The following is a 21,758-nucleotide window of genomic DNA, read 5'->3' as shown; positions in this document are numbered from 1 at the left end:
TCTGACTTTTTATCTATTTATTGCTTTCTTTGTTTTATTTCAAGTGGGGGACGGGCAGAGAGAGGGAGAGAGAGAGAATCCCAAGCAGGCTCTAGGCGCGGTCAGCGCAGAGCCCCATGCGGGGCTGCGGGGCTCTGGGGCTCGATCTCACAAACCCAAAGATCGTGACATGAGCAGAAATCAGCAGTCGGACGCTTGACCGACTGAGCCACCCGACGCCCCTCATCTGGGTTTTTCAGTCATGCTGCACCCTAGCTCTGGGACGATGTCTGCACCAAACTTGTTCCATGACTACAGGTGCTCAAAACTTACACAAATATATAAAAATATACGCAGCCGAAGAGACAAAGGACAAAAGTACTTAGACTCCAAAGGTGAATTCTTTGTTGTTTAAGGATGAATACACGTGTTCATTTAACCTTCATTAGCGTTTCAAACCCTTACTAATTTGCATTGTGCTGTACTTAACACTAGGTCCTATCTTAATCCACATTGCTACTTGATACAAAGAAAGAACAAAAGCTCTCAAAAGTAAATTCTAAGGCAGCAAAAGAAGAATGGGGGAAGCGGCAAGGAGAAAGCAGCCTATCAGTCCTTTAGTTCCAGAAGAGCCTCACAGACAGGAAAAGGCAGGTGACATTGGAGCTGGCAGGTGGGTCCCACGAGAGCCCCCAGAGGATGGAGGTCCTTGCCTTGGAAGGCTCATGTCGCAGACGGGCCACACGGCCTTTCCGGCGGCGCTGCAACACCGCGCTGCTGCTGCTGCTGCTGCTGCTGCTGGCATCCGTGGGGCTGTCCGCCAGACGGAACCTGGAAGCTGGGATGCTGCTGACGTGCGTCCGCCTGAAATACGGAGGGAAACAATCAACAAACACGCACACACACACCAAGGTTGTTATCTAAAGAAAAGGGGACTTTGTCAGCCAGGCCAAAACCCGTCAATTAGGAAAATGAGGTCACAGAAAAAGGTCTCCAAGGAAGGCATCCTTGCCCCTGGCTCCAGTGCAAGCCCGCTAGCCGGGTCCTGTGGAGACAGGGTCTCCCGGGCCCAGCAGGTGCAACGCATCCCCGCGGCCCAGACGTCCCCGAGGTGGAGCAGCGCCTGCCCCCAGTCAAGCTGTCATCCAGCGTGTCTGCACCACCTCCTGCCCAACTGACCGGGAAGCACTCCTATACGTCCCTCTGGCCTTCACCTGCCATCGGCCCACGTGTGCCAAGGCCCTCGCTGTGATGCCAGGTGACCCCAGGTTTTCCTCCACCAGCCACTTTTGGGCGCCCCAGGGGCATCCGCGGCAGGATCCTTGGGAACCACACCTCGCAGCTCCCGTACACAGGAGGCAAAAGCGTCTCTGGCCTCTGTGCAGTTAGACTAACAGACAAATGTCCCCCTTGGCCACAGAAGTCTCCAGAAAAGTTCCATGGAGCCCCGAGCCCCTAGGGTGGAGTCACTTAATTGGGCTGTCAGCTGCTCCCCTCAGCAAAGGCTCTGGGCACGAAGCGGTCAGCAGCTGTGAAGGAGCACCCGCCAGCCCACGTGCCCGGCCTCAGCCACGGGCTCACCCTCCACACTTGAACCCTGCACGGGAGTCCAGTGGCTCCTTGCTCTCTGGAAAAGAAGAGAAGCTGACTTCCGTTGCACAAATCCCAGTGCGGCCTGAGTGGGCCTGCTTTTGGAGCAGGAGCCTGCACCTAAGGGGGCCCAGTCAGCTACTCGAGGCACTGTCACACCAGAATGACTCTCACCTGGTACCTATTTCTTACAAAGAAGCAAGCAAACCTTTTAATACCTGCTGACAATTACTGTCTGCAGGACGCAGCTCACAAGCCGGCTGACCCGCTCCCTCACAGGCGACTCACCAATGTCCCAACAGACTTAAAGCGATTACATGTCATTCTCCACTCTTTTCAAAAAGCTAAGAAACTGGGAGCACTGCGCTAACCCCACCAATGTGAAGGTGACCTTCACAACCATGGCCACGTGTCCACTCCCATGGTGACCCCACTGGTGTTACCGAAGGGACCACAGCTTCCGGGGACGCTGGGTCCGAATCTGGCACGCTGGACCCCTCCTAGCCCCACCCCATCACTGCCACACTCGGTGGAGGGAGGCCGCAAATAAACCCACCCAAACACGAACAGAACTTTCCCTAACTTCCACGCCTCCTCCCATGGCTGTGAGCTCTGTCATGCCTCCCGGTCTCCTGAGATTCCAAACCTAACCTCTGCAATGAGGTTTCACTTCTCCCTCTTGCCAACTACGAAGCTACCGGCTCCCTGAGCTACATCCAGTCACTCTGCCCATTCGGCCAAAGGATTCCTCTAGAAGATACACAGCAGGTGCTAACATATGTGTTTGTGAGGTGGTTCATGTTAGGCACGGTGAAGGGCAGTGTCCCCCCAGCCCCGCCCCATCATCAGTTAGGTGGTACCTGGAAAATGGATCGCATCAGACTACAACACGCTCAGGGTTATTGTGTGTAACTCTGATCCGGTTCGGGTCATACCATAGCACACCCACGGTTCTACATTGGAACCATGAGCTGGTTCAGGTCATACTGGTGACAGAGGGAAGCCGCCCCCAGCCGCATCTCAAACACATCTGTGACCCGGGAAATGTCATACCCGTGGTGAAGCGAAGAGCCTCTCAGTCTTGCCCGCTTTAATTCAGCCCTCAGTGCTTCCATGCTCTGTAGAAGCCGATCCTGCAAAGCAGCAAATGACAACGACACTCACTGCAAGCAAGGTTAACGATTCTTTGCCTCAAGAGTCCGTTCAACACGGAGCACAAACTGGTAGTGGCCAGAGGAGAGGAGAGTAGGGGCGGTGGGCAAAAGAGGTGATGCTGATTAGGAGGCATAAGCATCCAGATATCAAATAAGGCCGTCTCGGGGATGAAAAGCACCGTACAGGGAATACGGTCCGTGATACCCTAAGGACTCTGTATGGTGACACACGGTGACCACAGTGATGGTGGTGAGCACAGAGTTACGCGTGCAATTGGTGAAACGGTATGCTGTCTACTTGAAACTGATACAACACTGTAGGTTCATTACACGATGGGGAAATTCAGCAGTTACAAACCCCAAGACCATTGTCTCCAAGAGTCCTCCAGGAAACACCCGGATCACCAAGTGAACGTCCTAAACCCTACTGAACAGTTAGGTCACAGGCCTAGCAAGGTTACAGAGGAGAAACACCGAGCCACTAACACTTGTTCCTAATTATGTAGAGAGGAGCAGGACTTTCTGGGCGGTGGGGGAATAGCCCTTCTGTGCAATAGGCACGTGCTCCTTCGTGGACCCTCCGCAGCCCAGCCTCACGTCTGCACACGCAGCACCAGGGAGCAAAACCGAAGAGGACCTTCGGTCACACAACAACGCCCTAGGCAGTGCCGTCCCAGGCAGCAGACACCGCCGCACGTGGCTAACTGAGTGCCCAAAGTGGGGCTGGTCCCGACCACAGGGGATGGAACTGTGAGACGGCCCGTGGGTTGCAAGGACTGAATGTGGAAAAACATTGTAGAGTAGCTCCTTCATGTCTATACTATTTACATGATACAATAACACGTTGCCTGCATCGGGCTACATGAAAACTAACATCACCCGTCTGTTTGACCATTTCGAATGCAGCCGCGAGAATCCTTGGGATGACACCCGTGTCTCCTGTTACCTTCCTGCTGCGCAACGCTGCACTCAACGAAAGGTTTGCGTGAACATTTTAGCTTTCGAGTGGACCCCCGAAGGGACTCAGAAATCTGAACCCCATAGGCTGCTCAGCTCCAACTCTGCCACATGCGTGCCATTCAGACTTGCGAGCGTGGGGCCCCTCGAAAGCACAGTGGTGGCTCGCCTTGGAGGAAGTGTCAGCCCCAGAGGTCACCTGCTCCTTTCCAGTCTCAAGGGATCACTGAATGATTGAGAGATGGAAATACCTTCTCACGTTGCGTTTCTTGTAACTGTTTTTTCAGATTGCCCACTTCTCCTAACGGAGACTTCTGAGAAAGGTACAGTCCTTTAGTGTTCATTCTTTCAAACGTTCCACATGCTAGAGCACGCCTACGTTTCTCTTTACAATAACGCAGCACCACAGAAAAGTCATGGAGTGGATGGCCATACCAACGAACAGGGTCACATGACCACAGAGTGAAATGCTGTCTGTGAAACTGCAGTAACAGCCTTTCCTCATGCTTTGTCCATGTACAATTTCTTCACGGATCACTGTCTGACTGTAAGTATGACAAGTTCCTAAGTTTACTTGCAGCAGGTACACTGGTTCGTACTAGCTTTTAGGGTCTGTGATGCCTCAGTCACTTGGGAAACCTGACCTAAGTTTCGTACATAGAATTCCAATCTCACATACAACTATTCTACCTAAAGGCTGGCCCCAGTGATCAAGGTAGAACCTCACGTGGGGTATAATAACGCACCTCATAATGGGTTTTACCCAAAACAAGTGTGTCGTGTAATTAGCATTGCTCACTGGTGTCTCCAAGTGCCCATCTTAGGGAAGATTCTGGGCTCATCTACAGGGACACAGGTGTCACCAGAACTGGTAGTATCAGGTCCGCACCCAACTGTCACCACCAGAGCTTCTCTCACAGAGATCCTATGATACTGCTTCCCTCCCGTTACACCTCAAGTGTATCCGTTATGATGGTGTAAGAGTCCAGGCTTAGACTCTTTCCAACTCAGATGAAAAGAGGGAAGGCAGGAGATGGAACAGGAGAAACTCTGTTTTCAGCTGCTTAAATGCTTGACAGAACTGCGCACTCCTACCGGTCCGTCTGGACAAAAGAGGTACAAATTAGCTCCCCAGACAAGAACCAGGCTGAAGGTTCCAGCACAGGGGTGGCCAACGAGGGCCTGCTGACCACATCCAGCCACTGCCGGGTCCTATCAACAAAGGGTTATCGACACACGGCCCCTCCCCTTAGTTATATACTGCCTATGGCTGTTTCTGGGCCCATCTTTGATTAGCATGAAGCTAGCTTACTCCTTACCTCTCAGTTAGTAAAAGCCTCACATACTTACTCTCGGGCCCTCCCCAGACCATACTCCTCTTCTAGACAGTAAGACGCACCTTCCCGCACACATACGTCGGGCAGGGACAGGACACTGGGAACTTAACACAGACAGTGGGTAACAGCCTGCAGTTTTCCGCGTGAAAGAATCATTTCTACTTTCTACAGTGGCTGTTAGCCTCTGCTCCACGCTGCTCCTCAGGATCACAACGTGAGCGTCTCCTCTGTGAGGACGGGGGCACTCAGCCGCTGTCTCTCATGTCCTACCTTATCTTCCACAGCAGCCATTCTCTCCTTAAGATGACGCTGAAGACGCTCGTCAGATTCGGAAAGGAGCTGGTCAATAGTGCCCGACAGACATTTATTAGTCTCTTCATTCATTTTTTCTCTCTGCCTTACCTGAAAGAGAAGACGCAGGCTTGAAGCAAAAGTGCGAACATCGGCTCAGACGTGCGAATGACCAGCGGTGCGACCCACACGCACGCCATCCTCGGCTGCCCCTTCCCACGGCACTCTTGGGCGTGCTTGTGCCTCACTGCCAGCACCGACCTCCCGGGACACAGAAACGCAGGAACCTGCTTCCCAGGGGTCATCACTTAGCAGGTGCCTTTGTTTCTGGGAAACAAAACACACATGGGCCCTCACGAATGTCCTCATTATTAGCTCTCAGATGGGCTCAGGAGGCAGATGTACATGCAGGAAAGAGCATATTCTTTTTTTAATTTTTTTTTTAACGTTTTTTAATTTATTTTTGGGACAGAGAGAGACAGAGCATGAACGGGGGAGGGGCAGAGAGAGAGGGAGACACAGAATCGGAAACAGGCTCCAGGCTCCGAGCCATCAGCCCAGAGCCTGACGCGGGGCTCGAACTCATGGACCGCGAGATCGTGACCTGGCTGAAGTCGGACGCTTAACCGACTGCGCCACCCAGGCGCCCCTAAAGAGCATATTCTTAAGGGGATCAGCTTATCTACACACAGGAGGAGGAATATTCCGGGGCGGAAACAGAAGCTCGGATCTGGCCTCAGGGGGAAAGAAATGAATCCATTGACAAAACCGAAAGATAAAAAAAAATCCACTTTGGGAAAGATTCAGTGGTGAGAAAGACTTTCACCTGTTTTTTGTGAAATTCCCACATCTCCTGAACGTTTTGTAATGGAACTTGTATTAGAAATTCATAACAAATTACCTCAAGTAATTTCCGAACGTAACCGCAAAGTTCACGGGTCTGTGTTATATACAACTCTCATCAATCGTCTGGTTTAAAAACTCGTTTCTGCCGCATCTCCTGAATTAACCCAAAACAGAAGCGCCGAGGACAGGCCGGCAGGATTCAGGGGCTCCTGCCGGGCGGAGGGCCGTGGGGTACGGACTACACATGTGCCCTGCAGTCGGGGGGCCCAGGGAGGAGGAAGAGCCCACAGGACACACCCGCAGGCTAGGCAATGGACAGTCCCTCCATGCTCGGGCTTCCTCATCTCTAAGCCACACCTGCTGGCACCTCTTTCCTTGGGAGCAGGCAACAGAAAGCACGACCACCTCACCTAACACGCAGCAACGGCCATCACTTGGAAAAGACCCTGGTCACCCCACAAGAAGGGATCAGCACCCAAGTATTTTTCAAGCAAAACAGCTTAAAAGTGTCCTTGGAATTGTCTCAGTTATAATAGAATCCTTATCTCAACACCTGTCCCTCCAAACTACCATATAGTCCTAAAGGCAATGAAGTGCTTCTCTAAGTAGGTGAGGTCGAATTCTCGGCCCAAGAGGCTAGCGTCTGGTTGTGCTCGCTTGTGTGCATGTGGCATGGCAGGCTGGGGTCGGATTGTCTCAGTTATAATAGAATCCTTATCTCAACACCTGTCCCTCCAAACTACCATACAGTCCTAAAGGCAATGAAGTGCTTCTCTAAGTAGGTGAGGTCGAATTCTCGGCCCAAGAGGCTAGCGTCTGGTTGTGCTCGCTTGTGTGCATGTGTCATGGCAGGCTGGGGTCGGCCAACACGAGCCCTCACGCTGGCATCAGAAGCTTCACTCCGCGAGAACTCATGTTTTATTCTCTGACCCTGAGGGCCAAGCACACGAGTTTCTGGTGTAAGTTAAGGGTGAGTGTTTCGAGTTTTCTGGTGAAAACAAAACCTGATGGCCTTGGATGGACGTCCCAAGATGGGGAGGCCGCTGCCTGCTCTGTCTCCTGGGTGTTTCACGTTGACGTCTGACCAGCTACCGCAGGGAAAAATCTCAGGGGATTCAAGGGACACGGGCCTCCCTTTCGTCAAGGCTCGATTACGCTATTCTTCTTCTTAGGAACATCTACCCTGACCTGTGCCTTTCATCTCAAGTAGAAATTCAGGATGTGGGGACCAAGGTCAGGCCCGTGACCTGATTTCAGGACCTCAGTGTCATGTCCTAAGGAAGGAGACCCCTCCTCTAGGCTGCCCTACCCCAGGCCAGTACCTCCGCTTTGGCCAAGGGACACCCACGAGGTCCCGCGTCAACCGTGAGTAGCTGCTAATGAGCTGGTGGGCACAGTGGGCTGTGCGGGTGCCTCCACCCCTAGGCAGCACTGCCTCCGGGGCCCCAGCGTCCAGCGTCCCCAACATTGTCCACATGCTAGGAGTGTTCAGTAGCATCCAACTCGCACAAGAGTCCACTGTACCCCTGATGGGACCGAGAAGGGGCCTGGCGTCCACATGGGGAGAAGTGGGAAACAAGGGACCACTCCCTACCCCCACACCCCCAGCCTGTGCCTCATCCTCAACCACTGCCAGGTGCATGGCTGCTCTGCTCGCACACGTACCCGCTGCAGTTCTTGGTTCTTTTCCTCCAGCTGGGCCTCCATCTGGCGCAGCCTTTCCTCGATGTTGCCACGCCTCTGCTCGGCCTGTGGGCGACAGCGGGGTCAGAAGAGCTGGCGGCCCCACACCACACGCTGTGCCTATGCACGACATGCTGTGAGCGGCCTTCCGCCTGCTCACAGTCCCTACCGGCCTCATGCGTGCCAGTTGGAAGCAGTGGGCTTCCATGCTGGTGACCGGGGGTAGGCAACGGTCTCGTCCCCACCCCGGTTCCCGGATCCTTGGACGGTGCCTCGTCCCCCGGGAGACACCCCTGGCCACTCAGCACGGACAGGAGGAAGCAGCAAGCAGAAAGAGCAAACAGGCGTGCTAGCTTCCTAAGCTGGGAAGTCACTTCCAACAATTTAGCTTCCTCAGCAGCAGAGTGTCCAAAGACAAACAGTCGGGCTACACGGCTGACCAGGGACAGGAGAGAGGACAGGCGAGAAAACAAACGGAGACTTGACATGCAGATCACAAAGGAGGAGAGGCTCTGTTGGAGCCTGGGCTTATGGGTGCCCAATGCCGCCTGCCCGACTTGATGGCAGCCTTGAGGGTCAGCATCCCGTGATGACACCACCCCCTTCCCACTGGGACCCTCACTGCACTGGAACCGGTGACACAGAAGCACCGACAGGCTCCCTGCTACAGGTTCCCTCAGCCCAGGTTCCGGAAGGACGGACTGGCTGCCCAGTCATGTGCTCCCTCGTCCTGTGCGCATCACTCGATCCCAGCACCGACCACATCATGTCTGGAAACTACCTCTTCAACTGCTGCCTTCCTCTGTGGGTGGTGAGGGCTATGAGAGCTGGGAGGGCAGGGACTGTGTCTGGCACGTTCCTCGACTCTATTTGTTGAACCTCCGAGTGAATTCCTTAAAGATTTATTTCTTACAGGGGTGTCTGGGTGGCTCAGTCAGTCGGGTTCTGACTCTTGGCTTCAGCTCAGGTCATGAACTCAAGGTTTGGGCGTTCGAGCCCTGTGTCACACTCTGTGCTGATAGCATGGAGCCTACTTGGCATTCTATCTCCTTCTTTCTGCCCCTCCCCTGCTCATGTATGTGCCCATGCTCGCTCTCTCTGTCTGTCTCAAAATAAATGAACATTTAAGAATTTTTTAAATAAAAACGATTGTGTTGAAAAGAGGATAGGATTTTCTCATTTCTCGGAAAAATTCTATGCTTTTTTGGTTTCTTTTTTTCCTTCAGTAAGCTCTACACCAAACGGGGTCTCAGACTCATGACCCTGAGATCAAGAGTCCCAAGCTCCACTGACTCAGCCAGCCAGGCACCCCTGTCCTTCTCTTACCCAAGGCTACTACCTTGAGCTTTGAGTCGCTGACTTAACTCTGAAAAGCAGTGAGTCTTAGATGCAGCCAACGGCACACAGCACACATCGGACAAAACCGGAGGGAACAAAACTGAGGATGATGCCTGCCATTTGAAAAGCATTCCGATCTCAGACAAAGTAGCACCGAAAACAGATCTCAGCTGGGTCGCGGAATTTGGCACGCCGACGTTACCGGTGAGAAATGAGATACAAGAACGGACCGCCATGAAAATGACATTCCCACCATGGGACCCAGAAGGAAAGGCAGGCCCCACCTTGCAGAGGGTGGCCACCCTCTGGGCCGGCTCGGCTTCCACCTCGGGCAGCGACTTGGCCTTCCTCGGGGTCTGCTGCAGCTTCCGCTCCGCCACCTCCAGGCGCTCTTGCAACTGGCGGTTTTGATCCGCAGTCTAGGAAATGAAGGCAAAGCATCAAAGTGTAGCAAGTCTTCTCTCCGTTTCCATTTTTAATAAAGTGAAACAAAAGCTAAATGCAGAGATCTACTGTTCGTTCTGACTGAAGCCAACAGTTTGGGAGGTGCTTCAGAGTAAACCTTTCCTGTCTGCAAGGAGTCACCCACTGCCTTGGTCCTCGTTTCACTACGCAAAACATGTCTTGCCAAACTCTTTGCTCTTCTTCAGTATCTTCAAAGAAGTCTTTCAAAAGACAAAGTTCCCACACATTAAAGAAAACCCATCTTCTGGAGGAGCTTGCTCGTTCTTCCTGACAAGTTAAGGAGGGAAGGGTTCGGTCCTAACCCTTCGTGAACATATTTATACTGTGGTCCGAGGGCTCGCTCCATAGGACATTCTGAGGTGGGCACATCAGCCAGCACAGAGCTTCTGAGAGCATGCCTGATGCCAGTTGAGTTCTTTTTGGAAGTGTACCATTATTCAACAAAAGCACTCTCCCTCTTGACCAAAAACGTGGAAAACTTCAACGTGGAAAACTTAGACACGAGATTTTTTGTTAAAGGACTTTTAGGGAAGCCGAGGTGGCTCAGTCGGTTAAGCGGCCAATTCGGCTCAGGTCATGATCTCATAGCTCATGGGGTCAACCCCGCCTCGTGCTCTGTGCTGACAGCTCAGAGCCTGGAGCCTGCTTGGGATTCTGTGTCTCCCTGTCTCCCTCTCTGGCCCTCCACTGCTCATGCTCACTCTCTCTCTCTCTCTCACACTGGCTCCCTTTCTCAAAAATAAATAAGCATTAAAAACATATAAAGTCATTTTAAAAATCATGTATAAGGTGAGGTTTTTGCCAGGTTAACGTTTGTTCCCACAGACTCCTTCCATCTTCTGAGTGCATATAGCTCTGTGTGTATATACAGACTGCGTCTCATGCTTTAAAACCCTCAGAATATAAATCACATGCTGTACACAAAGTATTTCACGATCTGCCTTTTACACTCATGATTTGGAACATCTTACGTGCCATCAAACAGCATTCCTCAATGTCATTTTCATGGCTTCCTAGTCTTTCACTTTGATTATCATTTTGGGTCGACTGACACATTTGACAAACACACCAGGCAAACTCACTCTGTTTCCAAGAAGCTGGATGCGGTGTTCCTGTTCAATGCCGGATGACCTGAGACAACCAAGGAAGAGCCGTGCGGCTTCCCAAAACACAGGGTCTCACATCCTCACACCAGACTGTGCTTCTGCACCTGCCATCCCCCCGATCTCAAGTACTAACCAAAATGGCCAGTGCCTACACATTCCCGGCTACTCCCTGCTCAGTTGGAAACAGTGCTAACGGGCAACAGAATAACGTGCATTTAAGACAAGACAAGGAAGGAACCAAGGAGGGTAGCCCCATAACATGCTTCCATAAAATTCGAAAGAATTAAACCCTGGACGTTGAAGTAACCCCGCTGGTCAACACAAGATTCTAAGATCCTAAAACCTTGACATTGACACTTGGTCCTTAACCTGACTTGTAATTAATAAAAGTGGAATGAAGTTCAACGAAACCAACGACCTGTCGATGCAGAGAGTCCTTCTTTGCGATCTCGTTTTCAAGTTTATCCTTGAGGTCCTGCAGAGAGGTGGCTTCCTGCTGTGCCCTGAGGCAGCGCTTCTCAAGGGTAGTGATCCTCTCTTGCATGTCTTCCTTCTGGGCCATGGCCTACAGCAGGTATTTCAGAGGGAAAACAGGGAAAGAATCAGCGTACGACACATTAACACACTCCAGACACAAAAACTGGGCGAAATTCTCATTTCCCAAACAAACAGAAAAGTAGCATCCTCGGGGCACCTGGGTGGCTCAGCCGGTGACGCTTTGTGAGTTGGCGCCCCGCGTCAGGCTCTGTGCCGACAGTGCGGAGGCTGCTCGGGATTCTGGCCAGGTACCCAGGCTTATTCTTTCCCATGTGTTCAAAGACAAATGGATAATAAAATCTCCCGGAAGTCACAACCTCGGTTGCCTCCGGACACCGTTGAGCTTTCCACAGAACAGCGACTTGCCTCTGGAGGCACGCACCATGAGACACCATCCCCTCTCCGGGGAAAAGGTGGGGGAAATCTCATCCAATTCCCACAAAGTTGAAGCAGCAGTGTTAACAAAAGGAAGCCAAACTCCACCTTGCATATAACTGGAAGTCATCTTCTATAGCCTAACCCTGTAACAACATTGTATCCCATGGTATCTGACACTGCAAATGAAACCAGACCGTCCTGCCCTGCCTTTCTTGTCCACCACCCGAGAGATTCCTCTTCCAGCCCTCTGTGTTTACTAAGCAATTTATGTCAGCAGTCTCAAGACTGAAAGTGATGAGTCCTAAGAAATGATTTTCTAAACTCTCTGCATATTGAACTCTGCTGCGGGGTCTCCCCCCACCTTTGCCAAACAACAACTTCACTGAATGGGTTATATAATTTCTGCAAATACTTTTGTTTTAAATTCGGACACGGCCTCACCCACACTAAGGTACTAAACAGACTGCTCGTGCACGTACACGTGGGTCTGACAGGGTCTGACAGGGTCTTCCCGAGGTGGCATTGACGGGCTGGGGGTGGGGTGTGCGGGGACTGTCCACAAAGGGCAGCTCACAGGGACAGGAGGAGGCACAGAGCAACCATCCCACCCTTACTAGTTTCTGTGACAAGGATCAGATTCCCATCCACGACGACCACACGTGCAGAAGCGGCCGCACTCCTCCATGACCTTACACCGGGACCAGCGGGCTGCCCCTCGCTCACTCTGACCGCCACGACCAGGAGCACGGAACCCCTGGCAGGAGGGCAGGGCGGCAGAGGCGGCCGTGACGGCCCCTCGGGAGAGCCGCCCTCGCACGGTCGTGCCCCCGGCAGCGACCTGGCAGCACCACGCTGGTTCCCACGTGCCGAGTGTGTTCCCAAAACGGACCGAGAGCATGGCATGGGCCAAGCTCAGGTGGCCCACACTCCACACCCGAGGGCACTCCGCCACCTGCCCGCCAGGCCTCGGCAGGGGAGAGCCCAGGGAGGACAGATTCCACCGCGCAGACGGGGAGGCAGCCCGCCCAGGCCCCGGAGTCACGTCCCGTTCTGCTGCTACTTCTACCCAACTCCAAACGTTCAAAACCCGTGGGAGACGAAGGACACACTGGGCAAGGCCGAACCAAACACCCCACGTTTGGCTAGACGACGGCGTGGCCATTTCAACCGACACTCACTTCACGGACATCTCTTTGTAATATGCTGTTCATTGCTTCAGAACGGATGAGGTCTTTCCTTGATATGGCTAGGTCCTCTTCCAGCTTGGCCATGAGAGTGCACAGGGTAGCCAGGAGCTCTTTCATCTGGCTCTGCACCTTGGAAACTCAGAAAGGGAAGCAACATGTGAGGGCCCCCACTGCTAGTCTTCATATGTTGTTTTAAAAACAATGCATAAAAAGGAAACCCCCTCCAATCAAATCCTGTGATGATGTCTGGAGCTGAACTCTGCGTGTGGCCCCTAATTCTTCTTCTACGAAACTACACCCCTCCAGTGCCACACGTAACTGCTCTCTTACCTGGAAACAAAGGGATAGAGTTTGTACACAGAGGTGTTTCATTAGTCCTTACTATACAGTTACCCTAACATCCCCTTCGCCTCAAATAACATGACAGAATGCTGGTAAGGTTTTTCACGGATGCTCCTGTTCACAAACTTGCTTGTTAACAGCTTTCCATTTTACATTGGAGACAAATCTTCCCCGAAATAAATCACATTATGCAATTTGTACTAGCCAATCGATACACACAACATTTCCACCAACTACTGCTTTTTAACCATACAGACCTGTCTTCTCACAAGAATTCAAGAAGATGAAAAGGAAACTCCAGTCACACAAACACACAAAGCGTGCGTATAACACACAGCATGTGCACAAATTGAGAACCACCGTGGCTAGGCACACCGTTTCATCCTCCGTTTGGTCGTTGTCCAATATGGACTTGAGGACCTTGAGCACCTCCACCTCACTGGACACACCGGCCTGAGTCTTTGCCTGTCGCCTCACCAATGTTCTCCTGAGAGATCTCTCGTGTCTGCAGATTAGGAACTCCAAGTGTTCCAGGAGCACCTAGCGGGAGAGGCAAAAGGAAAAGCGTGTTTCAAGAACAACTTCAATTCCGGGCCTCAAGTTCACCAAATGCAAAACCAAGTCTGAATCCCTTCAATTCAGTGCCCAGGTAGGGAGCCATCCCCTCGAATGTGTTAAAATAGCCTCACTCCTCCTCACGGATCAAACAAGGTTTGAGAACAATAGGTCCCAGCCAACTCCATGGGGACATGTGGACAAGGGGACTGAATGGTGTCCTGTGTTGAAAGACCCTGGCAGTGCGCCTACTGACCCTGGTGTTGTTTCTCTCCGCCTTCAGGTTGGCGATCTCCTCCTCTCTCTGCACGAGCTGCTCCCTGCAGGTGTGGAGCTCTGCAGCGAGAGCTGCACACTCCTGGGGTCAGAGAGGGGACAAAAGTGGAGAGACACAGGGGGTCTTTACCAGAGCACACCAGGCCTCCGTGGCCCTCCAGAGTCCCAGCACCCACCACCCTCAAGTAGCATCACACACACCAGTCCCCTCCTCACCACCCACAGGAGTCCCGGGGATTTTCGGAGGGACCGACACTCAAGGGGACAGACGTTTGCAGGTGCCTGGCAGGTCTAGGACTCAGGAGCTCTGCTGACTCGGGAGCAACAGGCCGAGAAGCCTGCTGCCCATCCCCAGCCTCTGGCCTCGTCTGGCAAGCAGGCTTGTGGAGCGGCAGCGGGGAAAGGCTGACGGTAGTCAAAAGCTGCTGTCTTAGCCTGAACACCTGGCTCAATCAGACTCAACCATACCCAATGGACTTTTCAAAAATGATGGTAGGACTCTTGACGAAAGGGCGAGTTTACGACTTATTTCCTTAGTCGAGCAGGAAATATTATGGATGAAGGGTCTCTGAGGAGAGTGATGCCAGGGCCCACCACCCCGCGTGGGGCTTCTCTCCCGCCAATACTGAGCGCCCGCCCAGGACATGGGGTACAGGTGGGCTCCAAGGAGGTGGACGCACACTCTCCAGTCAGTCGAGCGCAGAGCCCGGTGCAGGGCTCAGTCCCTGAACCATGACATCATGACCTGAGCTGAAACCAAGAGTCAGACGCTTAACGCCCTGAGATACCCAGGCGCCCCAGAGCTTTTGTCTCTGTAGGACAAACGAAGGGATAAACGTTCACTTAACAACTGACATTCCAAAGAGAGAGTGGTTGATTTCAGCCATTCTAGAAAATCCAAGGACAAACTGGTGACATACTTCAAGTTCCTTCATAAATTAACCCTTTCCAAATCAACGGGAATGTTACCACAGAACTGACCACGTTCCTTGCAATCTGACTTGACAAGGTGAACCCACAGAAGCCTATCTGATCCTTGATGTAGAACTGTGCAGGCCCATTTCTATGTGGGGATTTTTGTTCCAATAAATACATTGGAAACTTTTCTGGAGATGTGTGACTTTTGGAAAGACTGGCAGATGAGCTGAGCAGCTACGAAGTATCAAAACTAGTAAGTAAAAGGGAGGCCACAGGTGCATGAAATAAACGCAGACACTAGGCTATTATAGCATTTCCTATCCGAAAACATACACAAACCGACTCTAACAAGATAAAACGTATCATTTTGCACACAGAAACTGACCGTACCTACATGGTGCCATTTGCAGTCAAGAGAAAGGCAAACAAATGTGGAGACGCAGGATTAGTCCTAACTGCATAACACGAACTGTAGCAGACGCTGTCCTCTGGGGGAAGTGTGCACCACCTCCTGCTGCTATTGAGGTCCCCTCAAGTGTTGCACGAATCCACGAATCTGCTACTCAGCTCCTGGTAAGCACTTCCTTTCTCCAGTAAATCAAGCACCACAGGAGAAGTGATTTCTCAGGGTTCCTGCGTCATTTTCACCATGTTAGGGGCAATACCATGAACCTTAATTACAGCCTGGGACCCGTTTGAAGTGTCCCCAGGGATGCTGGACGTGCTCCCGCGATGCAGAGAAGACTCACGGTATGACAAGAAAAGGCTGAATGGCCTGACATGTACTGAGGTCCACAGCTGCAGCTGCCAGCCGGCCTGCGTGAGGACCATGGAGGCACAAGGAAAGGGAAATTCTCGAAGCTCTCGCTGCGGCTACCGCAGCACATGCAAAAACCTGGTGCTCTTTGTGAGACATCTTTGTGTCTCGTGTGGAAGATGTGGCATCTCTGTGGATGTAGGACTGCTGTGAGACGGGCACACCTGCAGACTCAACTCAAACTGCAAAGACAAGTGAAGACCTGACATCACGACGTAAGGCAGAAGGAAGGGAAGGATCGAAAACTGGCACATTTCAATGCAAGCACAGGATAGCTTGGTGATTTTAGAAAGGGGTTTGGCTTTTCAAATGGTCATGACGATAGGAGAAGCAGCTTCTACCACGAAGAGGAAGCACACGGTTTCCCAGACGCCCCAGAGAAGATTGCAGAGAAGAAGGAACCACCATCCACCGCATGTCAACCACTCCAAGACAAAAAGGGAAAACCCAAGAAAATCAGGTGAGAGGACCATGGCTGTCTGCACAGGTTTTCATGCAGAAGGAGGTGCCCTGTCGGGCGGAAAATGCCACAAACGACATTTATTTACGAGAAAGACAAGTGAGCACCAAGATGTTGGGTAGGAAGGGGTGAAGCAGCTACCGACTGAGCGGATACAGGCGAGGGTGTGATCAGGGCGGCTGGCCCTGTGTAGGAAGCTCACCCCAGGGTCCTGAAGGCAACAAGTGCCAGTGGCCAGTGGTCTGGCTGCACAACCAGAGCCCATGCCCTGGACCAGTTCCATCCCGGCTCTGTCCCTCAACTCAGGAAGTACGCTGAAAGCAAGGGACTGTCCTCTAAAGTTCTTCTGACATTGGACAATGTCCTGGCCACCCAGAACCCCACGGGTCACCACCAAACGTGTCTTGGCGGCTCACTCGCTCTGGAACGCAGCAGGTCTAAGTCTGCCTGTGGACCAGGGGCCACGAGGATCTGTGAGGCTCATGACACAGGCACTTTACAAGAAGGATAGTCAATGAGGGGCGCCTGGGTGGCGCAGTCGGTTAAGCGTCCGACTTCAGCCAGGTCACGATCTCGCGGTCCGTGAGTTCGAGCCCCGCGTCAGGCTGTGGGCTGATGGCTCGGAGCCTGGAGCCTGTTTCCGATACTGTGTCTCCCTCTCTCTCTGCCCCTCCCCTGTTCATGCTCTGTCTCTCTCTGTCCCAAAAAAAAAAAAAAAAAAACAAAAAACGTTGAAAAAAAAAAAGAAGGACAGTCAATGCTACCAAAGAGAACCGCCACAGAGGGAACATTATGAAAGTCAGGAAGATGCCAAGGGACGTTACAAAAAACTCTGGGAAAACCATCAAGCCCAACACAATCAAGAAATCCCTGCTAGAGATGACTGTCCATATGACGTGCGTGATTTCCAGGACCTATGACACAGCCAATCAGGAAACTCATGAATGAGACTCTGCATATGGCAAAAAGAAACAAAAGAAAAAGAAAAAGAGTTGGGGGATGCAGGGATTCAAAATGCGTATCCTACAGAAGGTCAAGAGCACAGAGAAAAGCCCAGAGGAGGTCACAGAAGAAGACAGCACAGAGAGGAGATCTGGTGAAGCAGACGGATGGCGAGGAAGGCGGCATGGAAGTGGCATCGCTGGAAAGCACGCTGCCACCAGGACTGATCCGCCAGCGTCTCGGCTCCTTTCCCACATGGACCCTTCCATGACAAGGGCGCTGGGACTAAAGCCAGCCAGCCGTCTATGGAAACATTGGCCAGGAACAGAAAGGCCCTTCTGGAAAGCTGCACAGACAGTGCCCACCTCCACCCCCATACCGCCAGGCCCCAAGGCCCAAGACTGCCCCAACTAGCGGGTCCCCCCGACCCCATGCAGGTCTGCATATCAGCACATTTGTGAGGACCCACCCCCACTTTCCAGACAGCAAATCCTCACCAAGGTGCTCAGTGAACCACTTCGCCTGCCATGCACAGGTCTCTGCGTGAAAATCGAGGGAGCGTGCAGCCAGGCCGCCCGGGGCGCATGTGTGTCACCACCACCTAAGCGGTCATCAGGAGGAACGTCGTGTGGGAGAATTGTGTGCACTTGGACGGCCTATCCTCACACGGGCATAAGGGCAGTAAGATCTGACATACAACGAATAACGTGTTGTTCCATAACCTGGCTTTCAAAAAATGACATTACCTTCTGGCAGGCCTCTCTCTGTCCCCGCCCAGAGAAAATGCCTCCCAGCCTACTATCACAGGCCGTTTTTGTAATGTAAGAATGTGTCCAGACTGTATGAGGAATATGGCTGTAAACCTGCAGGCTAGAAAAGCTTTGTAACCATTCATTCACCCGTGTATCTCCTAGGCCATGACGAAGCAATCGTACTGATTACACCAGGCCATCATGAAGCATTCACCCTTCATTGGTAATGCATGAAATGTGACATCCGTAAATACACAGGAATCTTTCCAGTTCCTCCCATTTCTTTTTTTTTTTTTTTTTTTTCAACGTTTTTTATTTATTTTTGGGACAGAGAGAAACAGAGCATGAACGGGGGAGGGGCAGAGAGAGAGGGAGACACAGAATCGGAAACAGGCTCCAGGCTCCGAGCCATCAGCCCCGAGCCTGACGCGGAGCTCGAACTCACGGACCGCGAGATCGTGACCTGGCTGAAGTTGGACGCTTAACCGACTGCGCCACCCAGGCGCCCCTGGTTCCTCCCATTTCTGATGCACAGTGCTAATGATACACGTAACAACAGCGTAGTGTGTCACCTAAGTCAGGAATGATGTGGGTTCTGATAGACAATTCATTCTAGTAACAAACGGAGAATAAACTTAGGGATCAATACAGCGCAGAGCTGTGCATCTATTTCCCTGTGACGTAAAACTGTTTCTCTAGCTTACTTGACTCGAAGAATATAGCATATAACACACACAAGATCCAAGTGCTAATGCACTGTTTGTGTTTCTAGTAAGGTTTCTGGACAACAGGAGAGTTTGAACAGTTAAGTGTTCTGGGGACGCAAAAGTTATACATGGATTTTCAATTGTGGGCAGGGTGGAACCCCGAACACCAAGTTGTTCTACGGTCAGCTGTACTCATCCTTGGGGAAGAACGAAGCAAGCATGACCTTTGTGAACAACAGAAGAGAGTAAAATAGAAATAGATTTTCTGTTTTAATTTTTTAATGTCATTCTTTATTTCTTAGAGACGGAGAGCAGCAGAGGAGGGGCAGAGTGAGAGGGAGACAAGGAATTGAAAGGAGACTCCAGGCTCTGGGCTGTCAGCTCAGAGCCCGTCTCGGGGGTTAGCTCGCCAAGAAAGAGTTCATGACGGGGCCAAAGTCAGCCGCTTAACTGACTGAGCAACCTAGGAGCAGAAAAGGAGCAGTTTAGACGGTCCTTGTACACAAGGCATACGTGTTTCCCCAAAGGAGTTAGTGACCAAGTTGCTCAGCAACACCCAGCACTGAGGGCCAGCAGACAGGACACAGATTCAGAAAGAAAGGCCGTCTTCTCAGAGAGCGAGGTGTATTGTACACGGACGGGGCAGGACGCCAGCATCTCTGCACAGCAGGAGGCGCCCTCCGCCCCACAGCCAAGCTGCTGCGAGGTGAGTGGGGCCGGAGCAGGGAAGACCGCAGGACTCGGCCCCTCCCTGAGTCCACCCAAGTGAAGACAGGGTACAGATCTCCAGAGACCTCACAGATGGCCTCTGAGACAGGCAAGGTCCACGCCACAGGACCCACGGACCAGCAGGGAGAGGGAAGAGCAGGAAAGAGGCAAAGCCATCTCCCTGGCTTCTGACCACCGGACCAGGGAGCAAGCTGCTCTCTTCCCAGGAGGAGGCACAGGTGTGGGGAGGAGGGTGGTGGCCGGTGTGGAACTCAAAGAGCCCACAGTCCGCCCAGATGGAGCTTCACTAACGAGGTGCTTGGAAAGGTGTCCGGGAGACAGAGTGGGGTGCATGAAGGAGAACACGGGGCAGCCGAACCTCCCAAGGAAAACCGCCTCCCCGAGTCTGTCCCACGCCGACCCATGGGACAAAACGGCCATCCTGCAGCCACCCTGTGCACATGTTCCTCCTATTCCACCGAACCACACACTCCCATGCCCTTCTATTGCTCTCCGTAAAACCGCCTAGGTCTCTGGGTGAGGTAACTGCAGCACATAGTGTTCAGCACCTAGTACAGTGCCTGCCAGGCACTCCAGAAAAGGTGAATACTTTAGTGTATGCCTTGTAACTGCACACGTAAATATTACACACGCTGCTTTTAAACATTACGTAGTTCGGTATAGGATATAAAGACGCACACTGTCCTGTGCTTTATGTGATGGGTGGTGTGAGGGGCTTGTACCTGTTGCCTAAAGAACGAGTCTTAGAACTCAACCCACACATTAGAAGGAGCCACTCTACCCAATGACGTCTACACTGCATCCAATCTTGTCTCCTCCCCAACCCACTATCCACACATTACCAGCACCAGCTTTCGAAAACTTCAACAACATCATGCCAGTCCTTCCCCCTGAGGACACAATGACCCCAGGCCCTTATCTGAAAACCCAACTCCTCACGGGGTAGGTTCTGTCCCAACACCAGCTCCCTGGTGCCTCACCCGGCTCCGCTTCCGCTTCCATCGCTCACAACAAAGCCAGGCTCCTCCTTGACCCCGGCCTTTGGCCTCGGAGTCAGACTGCTGGGAGAGTGCTCGGTCAGCCTCAGCTCCCGAGCCACCTCTCCGGAAAAGGCCGTTCCGGAACCACAGTGCGCAAGTAAGCGACATTTCCTCCTGACCCCTCCACTCGTCCACATACGCTCTTCTCAGATGTGCCTCCACCACTGTCTCGGAGGAGCACAGCAGCCAGAGCCTGGCGACCACAATGGTGCAGAGTCACAAAAGGGCTCAACAAGGGTGGGTGGTTGTGTCTCTGTAGATGATTCGGGTGCACCAACACAGAAGCCCTTTTTGTGGGGGCTACGCCGTACACATACAGACATCACAATGACTCTAAACCCGTATCTTTCTGTAATAACACTCAATGTAAATGGACCAAATGCGCAAACCAAAAGACATAGGGTATCAGAATGGATAAAAAAATAAGACCCATCTATTTGCTGTCTACAAGAGACTCAATTTAGCCCTGAGGACACCTTTAGATTGAGAGTGAGGGGATGGAGAACTATTTATCATGCTACTGGAAGCCAAAAGAAAGCTGGAGTAGCCATACTTCTATCAGACAAACTAGACTTTCAAGCAAAGGCTGTAACAAGAGATGAAGAAGGGCATTTTATCATAATTACAGGGCCTATCCGTCAGGAAGACCTAACAATTATAAATGTCTATGCGCCGAATACAGGAGCCCCCAAATATATAAAACCATTCCTCATAAACATGAGCAACCTTATTGATAAGAATGTGGTCATTGCAGGGGACTTTAACACTCCACTTACAGAAATGGATAGATCATCTAGACACACGGTCAATAAAGAAACAAGGGCCCTGAATGATACATTGGATCAGATGGACTGGACACATATATTTAGAACTCTGCATCCCAAAGCAACAGAATATACTTTCTTCCCCAGTGCACATGGAACCTTCTCCAAGATAGGTCATATCCTGGTCACAAAACAGCCCTTCGTAAGTATACAAGAATTGAAATTATACCATGCATACTTTCAGACCACAAGGCTATGAAGCTTGAAATCAACCACAGGAAAAAGCCTGGAAAACCTCCCAAAGCATGGAGGTTAAAGAACACCCTACTAAAGAATGAGTGGGTCAACCAGGCAATTAGAGAAGAAATTTAAAAATACATGGAAACAAACGAAAATGAAAATGCAACAATGCAGCGAAGGCAGTCCTGAGAGGAAAATACATTGCAATCCAGGCCTATCTCCAGAAACAAGAAAAATCCCAAATACAAAATCTAACAGCACACCTAAAGGAAATAGAAGCAGAACAGCAAAGGCAGCCTAAACGCAGCAGAAGAGGAGACATAAGAAAGATCAGAGCAGAAATAAACAATATAGAATCTAAAAAAAAC

The 21,758-nt window shown here is 51.7% G+C and overlaps 1 protein-coding gene across 1 annotated transcript; it reads right to left on the bottom strand.

The window, feature by feature from the left end:
* Positions 1-596: 596 nt before the first annotated feature.
* On the bottom strand, positions 597-20,494 carry LOC131492403 (liprin-alpha-1-like). Its single transcript, XM_058696031.1, is given in 11 exon segments — positions 597-843; positions 2,623-2,702; positions 3,932-3,994; positions 5,288-5,419; positions 7,820-7,903; positions 9,460-9,594; positions 11,165-11,311; positions 12,840-13,178; positions 13,566-13,730; positions 14,002-14,103; positions 20,327-20,494. Coding segments are annotated over 11 exon segments (1,662 nt in total).
* Positions 20,495-21,758: the final 1,264 nt, after the last annotated feature.

This window comes from Neofelis nebulosa, chromosome 13, assembly GCF_028018385.1.
Source record: "Neofelis nebulosa isolate mNeoNeb1 chromosome 13, mNeoNeb1.pri, whole genome shotgun sequence".
In the NCBI taxonomy this organism is placed as follows: domain Eukaryota; kingdom Metazoa; phylum Chordata; class Mammalia; order Carnivora; family Felidae; genus Neofelis; species Neofelis nebulosa.
This window is presented reverse-complemented; position numbering and strand designations above follow the sequence as displayed.